At 35.0% G+C, this 15839-nt stretch overlaps 1 protein-coding gene and 1 non-coding gene across 9 annotated transcripts in view; one reads left to right on the top strand and one right to left on the bottom strand.

The window, feature by feature from the left end:
• Positions 1-15839, top strand: part of LOC126757392 (NAD kinase) — a 51225-nt gene that overhangs the window by 23459 nt on the left and 11927 nt on the right. The window contains exon 2 of one of the 8 annotated variants that reach the window (XM_050471270.1): positions 3298-4192. The exons of 5 other annotated variants lie outside the window; for them this stretch is intronic. In XM_050471270.1, the coding sequence (XP_050327227.1) occupies positions 3591-4192 (602 nt within the window). In that variant the 5' untranslated portion in view covers positions 3298-3590. Of the gene's footprint in view, positions 1-3297; positions 4193-11194; positions 11381-15839 lie in introns of those variants that run through there. 2 more of the 8 variants (XM_050471271.1, XM_050471277.1) reach the window with 2 other exon arrangements.
• Positions 6803-6874, bottom strand: Trnad-guc (transfer RNA aspartic acid (anticodon GUC)). The gene has a single exon. It is a non-coding gene; the product is annotated as a tRNA-Asp (tRNA).

The raw sequence follows: 15839 nt of genomic DNA, 5'->3' as shown, positions 1-15839 counted from the left end.
ATTAATCGAAAGCGTATTATGTATAATTCAACAAAAAAAATACTTTAATAGACGCCTTTGGTGACACCATCCCTTGAACTTGGTTTTAATGATTTCGTAGCCTCAATAAACTATTCACGTGTTCACTTTAACCTCAAAATTTTTCTTCTTTTGCAGTTTTGTGGTCATTTTTGCTGCGACATACTTCGCATTGGCATTTTGTTCAAATTATTCGTGTTTTTCTTTCATTAACACAATGAAATATTTATTGCCGCTCGCATATTTGAGTGCATATTGCCTTAGATACTACGTTAATACATTATAATGCTGATCGATATCTTAATTGGCATGCATACAAACATACATATACATATGTATATGTGTATGTAGAAATATTTATTGTGGCTACTTGCTGTTACCACAATTACCGCCTTGGGACCTTTTCGCGCACGTGCCATCCACTCCGCTTTTGGCAGTTAATGAGATGTATACTATAAGCATGAAATGTTTGTATTTTTTTCGCTACAGGTTGAGGTTTTCCCCACAAATTTTGTGATGAATCTTACTTAACACTTTTAAGGTGCGTTATTGGCATTTTTGTTGAATTTTTTTGGGACTTTTTTTTGATTTTTTTATATATTTTTTGAATTTTTTTATATTTATTTTTTATTTTTTAATTTTAATTTTTTTTAATATTTTTTTTTTAATATTTTTTTTTAATATTTTTTTTTAACTTTTTTTAATATTTTTTTTTAATTTTTTCTTCTTTTTGTTGTCCATTTTTTATTATTATTATTTTTTTCTGTTTAAGCAGATCAAGGTTATGTATTACAAACATTCGCTTTCATTCGTCTCATACATGTTGTAAACATACATAAAATCTTCACACATTCTCTTTTCCTTTGTTTTCTTGTGTATAAAAATGCCTAAGCTCTACCCGGACCAAGTCGAGCGTTCACGCTTGATGGGATTATTTAACAATTTCTTTAGTGTTTTTTGCAATTTTGACATTTTTGTAATGTAAATACATATTTATAACTGTTTTGTATACATATACTTAAATATATACATACACATATGTATTTATACTGCACTTGTTGCTCTAAGCTCTGCTCGATGTGCTATTTCTGAGCAGTTTTTTCGCACGCCGCCACTTATTGCATACACTCACACATACACACATGCTCACATACATGATTTTTCACTTTCAATTCTTGGCTTCCTCGTTGCAACTAGTGGCAGCTGTTGGCATCTGTGACACAATTGTGTTGCCTCAGTTCATTTATGTAGCTGTTGCTGCTTATTGTTGCAGTTGTCTTCATTCATATTGCTGTTGCTGCTATTGTTGTCGTTGTGCTCGTTGTTGTTGCGCTTGTTACAGTTGTCGTTTTATTGTCGCCTGGAATGTGGCACGAGTATATGGTGCATATACACAGTGGTTGCATGCAACATAATGTGCATTTCAAGTTTCTTTTAATTTTTATTTATTTTTTATTGTTATTTTTTGTCTGTTTCATAATGCATATTTTTCTTTTTGACGCTTTTACTTTCATTTTTGTGCTTAGCATTGCTGCGGTGGCGGCATGAACTGCTTTTTGTGGTTATTTGCAGTTAGTTTTTCAATGTATTTATTTATTTTGGTTATTATTTTATTATTTTAAGCTTTTTAATTTTTTATAAATTTTCATATTTTTTATTTCATTATAATTTTTTTTTTTATATTTTTATATTATTTTTAGTTTTTATATTAATACTTATTTTATTTTATTTTTTATATTATTATTATTTTTTTTCATATTTTATTATTATTTTGTGTATTAATTTTTCCTATCTTTGTCTTTTATTTTACTATAATTTTTATATTTTTTATTATATTCTAATTTAACCTTTTTTATTTTATTATAATTCCATTTATTTTTTTTATATTTTTTTATTTTGTTTTTTAAATTTTATTTAATTAAATTTTCATATTTTTTTTCCTTTTTTGTTATTTTTATTTTTAATTTTTTTTATTAATATTTATTTAATTTTTTAATTTTTTTTATTAATTTTTATTTTGTTTATTTTTTTTTTTTTTATTAATTTTTCTTGTTTTTGTTAGCCTTGTATGTGTTTGTTATTCGTAGAAAATTTTACAGCTATGCTTTAATGCATTTATTGCATGCCACAAAATCTGGCTGTGTTGATTTGCATTAATAAATATGTTTCGCACTTTGGAGAATTGCCATATTTTTTCGATTTTCCGCTTTGACTTTCAAAAAGATTGTGGAAAATTAACATCATTCCTAAAAGGTCGCTGTTGCACAGCCATTTTTCTTAGCTGTCATACAAACTGCTCGATCATAATAAAGTTCTTATATGGAAAACTTTTTATTTGAAGAGATACCTTAACGAAATTTCGCAAGGATAATTTTCTAAGGTAATAACGCAATCACAGAAGAAATTGTTCAGATCGGACTACTATGGCCTATAGCTCCCATACAAACTGGTCGACCAAAGTTAAGTCCTTGTATGGAACATTTTTTTGTTTGTTGAGGTAACTTCATGAAATTACGTACATATTATTGGGCAAGACAACGCTACAATCTCCGACGAATTGGTTCAGATCGGACTACTATAGCATATAGCTGCCATACAAACTGATCGCTCAAAATCAAATACTTGTATGGAAAACTTTTTTAATTGATGAGATATCTTCAAGAAATTTGGCAAGGATCATTTTCTAAAGTAATAATGCAATCTCTGAAGAAATTGTTCAGTTCGTACAACTATAGCATATAGCTGCCATACAAACTGATCGATCAAATTTAAGTCCTTGTATGAAAAACTATTTTAATTGATTAGATATCTTAACAAAATTTGACGTGATGCATTGTCCAAGGTAACGCTACAATCTCCGACGAAATGGTTCAGATCGGACTACTATAGCATATATCTGCCATACAAACTAACCGACCAAAATCAAAAGGTCAGCTCTCATTTTCCCTTTCCCTTTTTTACAAGTACACTTCCAATCTACTATAAAAATATATGGAACTAATTTCCGTCTATTAAATATTAAATGACTTGCACTATACTATATAGAGATAGAGTAATCAACTTCGCACTCATAAATCATTCTATGCCGCCAACTACTAAATAAGAACCACCTGACAGTATTCACATGCACGATAAATGAAAAAAATACGCAGCTAGACGAGCACTTACAGAATCGACATACATACATATTTATATATGTACATATGTACCACCTATGTATAAAAAAATATGTACATATGTATGTATATGAATATAAATTAAAATAAAATCGTAATTTAGCTTATTTTCTACGTGCATATTGACCCAACAACAAATACATTGTATAAGCAAGTAACTGCTATTTAATAAAATTGCATTTAATTGGAACATTAAAGTGCCAACGCAACCGACATTACATATCAGTGTAAAATAAATATATAAATAATAAATTAAGTAAACAATTTGAAAAATACAAAACAAAAACTTATGTGCGCTTAAGTGCAAGCAATAACAGAAGTTACAAAACAACAAATAATACAAAATATATACAAATAAATCAACAACAATAGCCGCCGATTCGTTATCAAATCACAATGACCTGCCTGTCGGACATTGATCTGGCCACTTTGCACAAAAGTCGCCTCGAGGAACGGCTCAATTACAAGTTGGCCTGGGGTGGCGCTACCACGAATTGCCTATCGGCCTATCAACAGCATCATCATCATCATCATCATCACACCATACAACAACAACATGCGCGTATGGATAGTTTTCAAGCAGCGCCGAAAGCCACAGCGCGTTCACGAAACGCTGCGCAGAAGCAGAAACAGCAGCAAAAGTCAACAAAAACACAGCAGCAAAGTGGTGAACGACAACAACAGCAAACACAACAAACGCTTGACGGTGGTTTAAGCACGTTGACACGCTCCAGCCCGGAGCGTAATGCTCAAAGCAGTAGTAAATGTGTCACAGATGTGTTGAATGGCAATTGTGTTGAACTCACCGACAAATTACAGCATTTGAATTTGCATTTCGACGATGATGATCTGCTGGACAATGGCCACCCTAAAGTGCAACACAAGAGCCGCAAGTGGTGCGCGGCAGGTGGACGCTTGTCGTCGCGCCTGCTGGATGACGATCCCAACTGTAATTACTTTACGGCAACAACACGTCGTCGACGTTCGGGCACATGGCCGTAAGTGTGATTTTTTAAATAATAATCTTGTTTTTGGAAAAATTGTCGAAATTTCCAATTTTTATACTCTAAACAGAATATATTAAATTTGCCACAAAGTTTGCAAAGCTAGAAGGAAAAAACCCAGAAACTTCAAATTTAATGGGGAATACTTATTATCAATCGAAAGAACATTATTTGACATTTATTTTTTTGAATGTATTATCTTTTTCAAATGTTGGAGTCCTATTTTCGATGACTCGTTCGAGCATTTCGACTGGTAACTGGCGAATGCCACGCGTAATGTTTTGCTCTAAGGCCTGGATCACCCTTTATAAATGATCAGCATGACGAGCTCGAGTCGATTTAGCCATGCCCGTCTTTATATATGCGAACTAGTCCTTCAGTTTTTGAGATATCGAGCTGAAATTTTCCACACGTTCTTTTCTCTTCAAGTAACTACTGACTTGTCAAAACCGCCGATTTTGGACCACCATAGCATATAGCTGCCATACAAATTGAACGTTCGGAACGAAGTGCTTGTATGAAAAGCTTTCTCAATTGACGAGATATCTTCACCAAATTCGGCATGGAGCATTGTCTATATCCTTGGTGTAATCTCCGATAAATTTGTTCAGATCGGATCACTATAGCATATAGCTGCCATACAAATTGTACGATCGGAATCAAGTGCTTGTATGGAAAGGTTTCTCAATTAACGAGATATCTTGACCAAATTTTGCATGAAGTATTGTCTAAAGTGTTGGTGTAATCTCCGAAAATATTGTTAAGATCGGATCACTATAGCATATAGCTGCCATACAAATTGACCGATAAATAACAAGTTATTTTAAGGAATATTTCCTATTTGTGAAGGGTATGTAGTTTCGGTCCAACTGAAATTAAGGTTTTTAGTTTGAATATATAATTTTTTTCTTATACGAGTATTATTACCAGGTGGAAACCCTTTTGTTTTTATTTCCGATGAAGATATTTTATCGATTTTCTAATCATCGACCACTTCAATTATTTGTAAATACAAAATAATCAATATTTTGCAATTTCATAATTGCTCGCAATAATTTACACCAACAACTACGAGTATTGATAAGACATTTTAGTGTGATAACGATATTGTCTACGCGCTAATTGAGTGATTAGGCATAAAAACTCGATTTCATATCTCACTGTAAATATCGGTGATGCCAACTAAAGCAAATTGTACTATTCGAAATATTTTGCGAGGTTCCCTACTTTCTTAAAGAAAAACACAGAAACTTCAAATTTAACGGTTTTTTTTATTAATTCGAAACCACATTCTTTGGCATTAATGGTTTGAAGATTAACTATTCCAAATTTTGGTCGCAGCTACGTCTCAGATGGTCGATCCGTTGAGTCCAATTTTGACTCGTTCGAGCATTTCGACTGGTAACTGACGAATGACACGCGTAATGTTTAGCTCCAAGACCTGAATCCAAGCGGGATTGTCTGCATTGACTTTTTTACATATCCTCACAGGAAAAGGTCTAACGGTGTGATATCACAAGATTTTGGTGGCCAAGATCGTGAAATTCACCGAAGTGTTCTCTAAATAAATCCATTGATTGATGCGATGTGTGAGAAGTGACGCCGTCTTGTTGAAACTTAATGTCGCCGAGATCACCAGCTTCAATTTCGAGCACCAAATAGACGGTTATCCTGGCGCTATAACGGTCGCCATTGACGGTTACATAATCATTGATATCATTTTTAAAGAAATATGTATCGATGTTTCCACCGTCCCACATTTTTCTGGAAGAAATGACACCTCTTGAATCTCTTCAGATCGCTCTTCGCCTCAAATGCGACAATTTTACTTGTTTACATACCCATTGAGCCAGAAGTGGGCCTCATCGCTGAACAAAATTTGGCTCGAAAACGTCAGCTATTCTGGGAACTTTTCAAGAGCCCATAGAACGAAGCGATGTCGCATTTGCAGATCGAAGGTCTTTACTGCGTACTGGACGTGGTCTATTCGCTGAACAAAATTTGGCTCGAAAAAGTCGGATCTTCATAGAACTTTTCAAGAGCCCAGTCTCAAGATGGTTGATGGTCTTACGAATTGTACGCTCAGTAGGCTGATTATGTGGACCATAACAACTTGACACAACACACGCGTGATCTGTAAAAAAAACTATTGAAAAAGTAACTCTACTTGGATCACCCGTTATTTGAACAAATATGTATTGGGAATTGTAAATACATTATATCGACACTCAAAATCATTACAGTAAACACTACGTGCATAGATAAGCATCAAATATTTATTAAGTTGTCAACATTACTCTTTTGCTAACTCATTCTTTTTAATTGAATTTAATAGTTTGAAAAAAAAAAAAAAAATAGAAAACGACATTCCAACGTATAATAATTCTAATTTCTACCTTAGGGTTCCACTATTTATTTACTATACTATACACTATTTGCATATAATTAATTGATATATAAAAAAATATTCGTAAATTTTTACATATGTTATATTAGTTCATATATTATTTCTTAAAAACATCCGTATATAATTAAAAAAAAATATATATTATTAAAGTAAAATAGTACTCAATTAAAAAAAAAGTAAGAAACTACTTATTATGACTCCCCGACGGGGAATTGAACCCCGGTCTCCCGCGTGACAGGCGGGGATACTGACCACTATACTATCGAGGACTTGAAATTACACCAACCAAACTGCGCATAAAAGTGCAGGCGGAGCGACAACATAACTGTACTCAAAGATCGTTTGTTCGCGCACTGTTGTATTTTTAATTCGCAATTTTATCACTCTCTTGCTCTCTGACCCCTAATGCTTGCTCTCTCTATACCTTAACGCTCGCGCTCTCTGCAAACACACACTTCTCTTTAACTCTCCTCAAGTGGCGCTCAAAAACAGCTGTTTTCCATATACTTTATTTACACGCGCATTCGCTTGATTTTTGTACCATTCGATTTGTCGGCTGATAAACCTGACGCTCGCTGGCAAGGCATGAGCATTCATTTGTATCTACGCATTTGTATTTGTGCCACCTTGTTTTGTTTTTCTTCTGACTTCTATGCATAACTTATTCTTAACCTCTACAGAAACTAACTGTTTCTTTTCAATTAATCTTTTTGGTGTCGCTTGTTGTTGCCATCCCCGAGCAACGCTCTAAAATGTTGTCCAAAAAGCTTATATTTATATTTTGTTTTTTTTTTTTTTGCTAAGCGCACACTTAAGTGGCAAAAAATCTACAACGAAAATATTTAAGAAATTAAATGCTTGAAGCTGAAGAGTAAAAAAAGCAAAATTGAAAAATAAAAGAATAATTATAATGAAAAAAAAACGTGTACCAGTCAGCGCCAAGCGCCTTTCGCGTCAACTCTGTGCTATTAGTGCTATTTTTGATTGATGAAAAAATTGTTTACGTCGGCAATTTTTTTTCTTTTATTTTTTATTTCAAATTGTTTGTGGTATTTTTTGGAAAAAAAATTGGAAAAAAGGCACTTGAAGTTAAAAATGCAGCGGCGAATTATTTAAAGTAGTTCGAAAAATTTTGTAAAGAGTTGTTGCGAAATATTAAATTCTTTCACGAACTTAGTAAGATTTTTTAAATTTTTTTTTAATTTTTTTAATTTTTTTTAATTATTTTTTAATTTTTTTTAAATTTTTTTTTTAATTTTTTTTTTTTTAATTTTTTTTTTTTTTTTTATTTTTTTTTTTTTTTTTTTTTTTTTTTTTTTTAATTTTTTTTTTAAATTTTTTTTTTAATTTTTTTTAAATATTTTTTTTTTTTAATTTTTTTAAATATTTTTTTTTTGTATTTAAATGACTATAATTAGTTCAAAATTTCAGCTTTCAATATTACAATTTGCGTTTTTTCTTTAGTTTCTAGATATTTGTTTTATTTACTACAATTCTAGTTTAAATATTATCATTTTTCCCCCTCATTTTTGTGAAACCAGAAAGCAATAAACTTAGACTCGATTAACAACAAATGCTCCTCATCATTTACTAAGTGACACTCCATAAAAGTTTTCGTACGTCATAATTGCAAAAACAACTATGTACTACTGATAAACAAATGTTTGCTTCTCTAAGCATTCAAGATAAAGTAGTAACAATAACTGCTGTGACAAGTTTAACCCGGATCTTCTTTCTTGTGTGATTCACAACACATTCTGTTTTGAAAAAAATTAGAGTTTTTGTGAATATATGTTTGTTAGAGCACATTAGAGCTGGTCGATTTCCAGGGAGCCCAAAAAAGGAACTGCTTATGCGGGAAATGTTCTACGGCTCATTCTAGACAACTCTGCGTAAGAGACTATGGCTCTAAAATCGGTGTCGAGTCAGTGATTTTTTAAATGTTGTTTAATTTTTTGAGATCATAAAAATTGTTTGCCGCTTTTTGACATATGTACATATCTAATTGAAATTTAATACCCTGATTCATTTTGATATTCTTTTGAACATTTCTCGGATTCAGCGAGAGCAGATAGCTATATCACATAGCTCCCAGACAACCGATTATTTAGATTCGGCTTAAAAATCGCTGACTCGATAACAGCTTTAGAGGCATAGTTTCTGAGGCAAAGTAGTTCAGAATAATTTATAGAACATTTCCTGCATACGTGATTTTGAAGTAAAAAAAAAATGGACCCGCTCTAATGTACATATTTCAAAAGTTTTTAAATTGATTGATCAAATGGCGAATAATTTAAGTGCTTGGGCTACAAACATTAAATTTTCTATATACGGAGCAAAATTTTTACGCTCAGAAAAATACCCAAAAAAAAATTGCCAAATTTCCCAAATATTTTTCCCCCAAATTCCCCGAACATTTTTTTATCTTTCGATATGTAATATTTTCGAAAGTATTCTCTTTCCAAAAACGTTTTCAAAACTTTTTCTTCATCAATTTTTTTTAGACAATTTTTTAATAGAGAAAAAATATCCCACAAAAAAAATTTCTCAAATTTGGAAAATAATTTCCCAATTTTTTTTCCCAAAACATTTATTTTACTCTTCGATAAGTAATATTTTCGAAGGTATGCTCTTCCCAAAAAATGGGGTAAAACTATCTGTTCACCTATTTTTTATTAGACAATTTTTTAATAGAGAAAACAAATCCCAAAAAAAAAAAAAATCCCAAATTTTAAAAACAATTTAATGAATAATTTCCCAAATATTTTTCTCCCAAATTTTTTTCCCCCAAACAATTTTTTATCCTTCGATATGTAATATTTTCGAAAGTATTCTCTAGCCAAGAAATGGGTTAAAGACTATCTCTTCACCTATTTTTTGTTAGACAACCTTATTTACAATCGCCTTCCCTAAACTTTGTGAGGAACCGAGCGATTTTTGTTAGACAGTCCAGAAACGAACGTGAGAGATCCAAATTATCGAAACTTCTATTGCAGATCCACTTAGATACAACTCTTGGAAACGATCACACTGGCAACTGAGCGTTTTGACATTCATATTTTATCTTTGTAATTCTTGCTGAAGCGTGTGTATATATTTTTAAAGCCAAAATTTTTACAAGCTTTTGACATTCATTTAAAGTCTCTTTTTTGACACCGCTTACTCGGTTATAGTTGACAACAGCACGGCAGTCGTTTTCCTTTTCGCTGTTTGGCGACAATTGGAGATTCCAGGTGTAGCCAGGTCCTTCTCCACCTCGCCTTTTCAACGGAGTGGAGGTCTTCCCCTTCCTCTGCTTCCCCCGGCGGGTTCTGGGTCGAATACTTTCAGAGCTGGAATGTTTTTATTCATTCGGACGACATAACCTAGCCAATTTTTCAAGAATACATAGTGAAATTTTTGAAAAAATTAATTACAGTTTTATTGATTTATACGAAATCTCACAGTGCTCCTCCTCCACTCCTGCACTGCTGCAGTGATTTCGGCCTCTAGGAAAAAAATCTCGTTAAGCTAGAAGATATTCTTCGATCAAATCAAAAATAAACATAATGGCGACATTACAAAAAAACAATTTTTTTTATAAAAATGTGGTCGTTTTTGGCCTGTCAAAATTCGATTTTTGAGCAGATAAGAACCGGATAAGTCTTTGTATGTATGTAGAATCGGAATATAAAAAAAATCGATTTTTTCAAAATTTCACTTAAAATTCGGGTTTGTAGAACGGGTTGTTTGGCGAAATGTCCTCGTATAGTGTCAACGTGAGCAACTATATAGCAAAAAACAGCACTTGCTGCTGTTTGAAGCCAATTGCTCCCTCATGAGTTTTCCTTTTTTTTGCTTTCTCTGTTTTGAAAAAGTCCCTTACTTCAATGAGTGGGTGATTTACTAAATACTTAATTATAACCAACTTGATATTAAACAATCCACAACGCTGCCAGCATGACACGACAAATGAAGAACTCACATGGCCAAACAGCTTAAATGCATTAGACAGCATGACTTGGCAGAAAATACGAAAATTTCGAGAATTTTTCGTTCAGAAATATTCGAAAAAAAGTAATATATACACACATTACATAGGTATATATTCCTGGAACATAGGTCACATTTTATTACGCGTATAAATAACATTTAAATATCTAAAAAGTGCGATCCATCAACAAATGCTATTTTTATACGAAATCAAAGCTTAATACATCACACACACACAGACAGTTGAAGTAAAAAAAAGCGCACGTGCGCATGTATTTGTTAATTAAACGCGGTTGTAATACATACACTACATACATATGTATGTGTATAATTTCAGTGTTAATTATTGCTCTTGAGCACCTTTAACACCGCAATGAGCATTTAGAACGTCTAATTTGCGGACAACAACCGCGGTAGCGCTAGCGAGTAATCAAATCAGTACTTACTAAGTACTTAAAATATTTAAATATATTGCTAATATATACAGGCATACATACATACATATGTATATACGCTACTGAGAGTACGTTTCTCCCTTTTTTATGTGTGTGTGCGTTGATATTGCAACTTGAAACTTCTAGTAATCAAGAACTAAGTATTTTAGTTAGCGCTGTGATATGATCGTGACGGGAAGTGTTGTGAAATAAGAACGTGTTGCTTAGGCCTTTATAAAATATATGAAAAAAACCGCTATAATTTATAGTGTTTATAGTGAAAGTGACCTCGCAAGTAGTTGATCTCAAGGACTTTTCTTGATCAGTGTGCAGTTCATCAACAAGCCAGGATAAGTGAAAGTGTGATGTGTAAGTGTAGCATGAAAAATAATATTTATTTATTTAAAGTGACATTTGTATTTGTGAGTGTAAGTGTAGGTCACTGCTGTTTAACTGGAAGAACAGACAAGTCCTTGGTTTAATAATGGCAATTTGTTTAAGGAAATTTGTTTTTATTCTTCAACTTAACCTCAATCTAGTGTTAAGCACTTATAATAACGATGCTCCAACATTGCGTTAATGTTTCGATAGTGTGTAGTTTCAAGGCCTTCAAAATAATCGTTTGTTTCTATCTTCAGCCCCTCAGTTAAGTGAAATCTTTCGTCAGCGAGCCACTTTTTGTACTTGTGAAGGAAGTGAAGGAAGAAGTAGTAACCAAAACCGGCGTATGCTGGTAGGAAACTCATTCTGCTTCTTTATTGGGTAGAAGATTAGTTCTTAGTTTTAATCCTTCATTTTATGTGTCGGAATACAAGCTGAGCGACCCGGCGCGTTATCTTCGTGGCAAAGCAAAAATTTTCTTCATCAAATGCGAAGGCTTGGCTTTGATACGCCAAGATATGATCTATGCCTTTCTTTAAGACTCCAATCTTATTAACCAGCTCTCTAACCTTTTTACTGTGAACACCGTATATTCAGTTATCCATGAAATTTGTAACAGTGTTCTGGCGTAAAATATACTTACGATCAAAGTGACAAGCTCAGTCTACTTAGCTATTTCCGTCTGTATATATGAAAGTGACTCAGTGATTTTTGAGATAACGTTCTTTTCTCGTCAAGAAGCTGCTCATTTGTCGGAATCGACGATATCAGACTATTATAAGCTACAGCTGCCATACAAACTGGTCGAACGAAATAAAGTGCTTGTATGGAAAACTATTCTATTTGGTCAGAGATTGCGCTGAATATTGTCTTGGAGCACCTCTAGCGTTGTTGGTTGGTTGGCGTAAGTCTTTGTCTTACCCAGAGAAAATAACCCAGAGGCGTTAAGGCGGCCGTTTCAGTTTTTGTGCCAACACAATCTTAGAGGAATGTGCAGCCAAATCCACACGGAAAATTCGTCATGTTGTCATCGCAGAGAGACACAACTGTTCAGTACGACGTTGAAAAGTTTCCAACAGCGCTCCAGTCATGCTTCCTGTTCGGTGTTTGCCGCCTATTGGAGATTACAAGTGTAGCCAGGTCCTTCTCCACCTAGTCTTTCTAACGGAGTGGAGGTCAAGCTCTTCCGCTGCTTCCCCCGGCGAGTACTGCATCGAATACTCTCAGAACTGGAGTGTTTCCATTCATTCAGATGACATGACCTAGCCAGCGAAGCCGCTGTCTCTTTATTCGTTGAACTAAATATGTCATGTCGGCGCATATCTCGTACAGCTCATCGTTTCATCGACTGCGGTATTCGTCGTTGTCATTGCACAAAGGACCACATATCTTCCGCAGAACCTTTCCCTCGAAAACTTGTAACGCCGACTTACCAGATCTTGTCTTCGTCCATGCCTCTGCAGAACGGGGATGATGAGTGACTTGTAGAATTTGGTATTTGTTCGTCGAGAGTGGGCTTTACTTCTCAAACTCATCAGATATTGTCATCGTCCATGCATCTGTATCGCATATCGGGCCGGGGATGATGAGTGATTTGCAGAGTTTGGTCTTTGTTCATCGAGGGAGCACATTACTTCTCAAACTCATCAGATATTGTCACCGTCCATGCATCTGTGCAGAGTTTGCTCTTTGTTCGTCGAGGGAGCACATTACTTCTCAATTGTCTATTCAGTCCGAAGTAGGAACTGTTGGCAGGAGTTATTCTGCGTTGGATTTCGAGACTGACATTGGTTTTACTTCTGGTTTCGACAGTGTTTTGCGCGAAGAGCTCTTACAGTAGCCACCTGAGAACGTGAATTTGCGTTATCATTTGGAACAATTGCCAAGCGTTGTACCAAAGTGCAAGGTAGCATGATGAAATGACAAACCTTACTGAACACACTGACAAAATTTGACACAAATTTGGTGTTGTTGTTGTTGTTGTAGCGACAGAAAACATTCTTGAAGTAATTTTGAGGCTTGATACCGAGTTGACAGTCCTTGGCCGGTTAAAAATCCGGGTCCGTTCCGGTTACTTAGACCCGACTGTCGTGGAAATGGACACTATCCGCCATCCCTATTGGTAGACACTGTATATAACTTAGCAAAATAAAAGTCATCTGTAGCTAAGTTCAACAGAACAGTCAAAACTAATTACTAAACATAATAATTTTTTTAATTTTTTTCGCTTCGCCGGCAAATGCACTACATATATTTCTCAAAGCTTAAGATGCTAAACAAGCTCGAGAGCCAACCAAAATATTTACATACGTACAACAGCCGAATGAGATAAGCGCAAATAAAGACGTAACAATTTATTGGCTGCGCGTTTGTATAACAAACGATTGAGTAATTGTTTAAGGCCATATTTATTATGCGATTAAATATGTTGTTCGCCAAATAAATATGTACTTAAGCGTTGTTATGGAGCGATTTGTAAATGCCATTGGCGTTTTGTCTTAATTATAAGCGAACACAAACAAATACGAGTAGCAATTAAAGGCAGGTTGTACGCGGGGCGGCTGTTGGTAGCTCAAAAGCTGCCTGAAGTGCGGCTGCTGGAGCGCAGGTGGCACAAGTCGCCGCAAGGCACCAGCCGCTACAGCGACACAGCGCCAATACAGCTGAACTTAAGTGCCGATTTTGAAGTGGCACATTGGAGTGCTGCAACGGTTCCGCGTTTTTGGCAGCGGGTGGTGGTGACACCGACAAGCAGAAGTCGTGTAAATGTCAGTAGTGGAAATTTTTGCCAAACAAGCAAGGCAATACAGACAAGCTTAAATAGAAGCGCCGCTATAAGTTTATGCCCCATAGGGTGAGAGGGTGACAGGGCAGCATGACAGCGCAATGCTGTTGCGTGCAAAATTCATAACGCCAAGATTGATGAGGTCCAGCGCTGCGTATGAGTGCTGCCAAAACAGTGACAGTGCGCTTGCATGTGTGACGTGTAGCAGTATCCGCATCCGTTTCGGTCACAGTGGCGTCGGCGGCGGCGTCAGCTTTTTTGCTTAAGCTGTCAAGTACAGCGACTATAGACATTTTTTTAACAATTTAATAAAAAAAAACAACAACAAATATACATATGCATATATAAACACAATCATGTTGAATATGCGTTTTATACTCAAGACTGTCACGTGTGCGCCAATAAATCACTCGTGTGCATCTCAAATCACTTGCAAGTTGCTTGTTTTTGCATTAGTCACGTCTGATGCCAACAAATTTTGAAGGCTGCCGCGCAAATATACACATGTACACACATATTTATACAAAAAAATATATTGTTGAAAAATTCAAACGAAAATTTACGCGCTGATTTTCCTTTGTTACAGCTTTGTAATGATTTTCTCCAAATATGCCACTTAATTAAACATTATACGGTTTATTTATAAATCTTAATTTCTTTACAAATACGAATGTTTAAACAATTACGGATGATTTACGTTATTGCTAAAGCTACAACTACCTCAGAACTACCTCAGATGAAAAGCAAAATGAGTGTGTGTGTTGCGTTTTTCAGTACTGAGCAAATATGTGGGTGTGAAGCTAAAGTGTGAGTGTGTCTGCGCTGAGGAGACAGACAGTCAGTGTGCTTGTGTTATCGAAAATCGCTGCATTTGATTTATACTCGTAATTATATACGAATGTGGTACATTTGTGAAGTATCCGCCAGCATCAAAAGTAGTTAAGTCAACATAGTATACTCTAACCTAAAAATAAAAACGAACGCTTAATCTTCTCTGAAGCAAGCTGCACTCCAGAGCTGTAAATTTGCTGCTAATGATGTAACCTTGGTTTAGAAAACACTACATTAGTCAGGAAGTCTGAAGCTGGAGTTGATTGAGAGCTTCTGATAGTAAATCCCTCCACCAGCCTTTCTCTCAAGCTTTGACCCATCCAGAAAGAATCTCACTGCCCCTCTGCTTCAATGGCTTCTTCCCACCCATAACTTCCTCGTTCGTTAATGGGCAGAGATGGAGCCGCCAGAGCTCGGTTTGGATCGTGATCGGATCGTGGGATGAAGGATTTCCGAGTGTTCAGACACGTGTTCTTGAAGGAATCCAGATTCTCTGAGTCTGACAGCAACTTTCGCAGCAATGCACCTTCCGGTATCTACGGGCACTATGTGGTTTCTTTGCAAGTACCACATAAAAATTCCTTAGAATATTATGGGCTTGACTTTGGTATTGTAGAGCCAGAGGACCACTTTCGGTGAGAGACCTCATCTTCTGCTAATGGTTCCTCTACAGCAGTATAAGATAATTGATGCATTTTTTGTTCTCTTTTCGATATTCGGCTTCCATGAAAGCTTGCTATCAAGGATGAGATATTTCACTGTGTCCGCCGGTGGCAGACGGATGTCTCACATTTGTACACGGTACTCAGGATAAAGAAGACTCTCTAAAAA

The sequence above is a fragment of the Bactrocera neohumeralis genome, chromosome 4, assembly GCF_024586455.1.
Source record: "Bactrocera neohumeralis isolate Rockhampton chromosome 4, APGP_CSIRO_Bneo_wtdbg2-racon-allhic-juicebox.fasta_v2, whole genome shotgun sequence".
Lineage (NCBI taxonomy): Eukaryota > Metazoa > Arthropoda > Insecta > Diptera > Tephritidae > Bactrocera > Bactrocera neohumeralis.
This window is presented reverse-complemented; position numbering and strand designations above follow the sequence as displayed.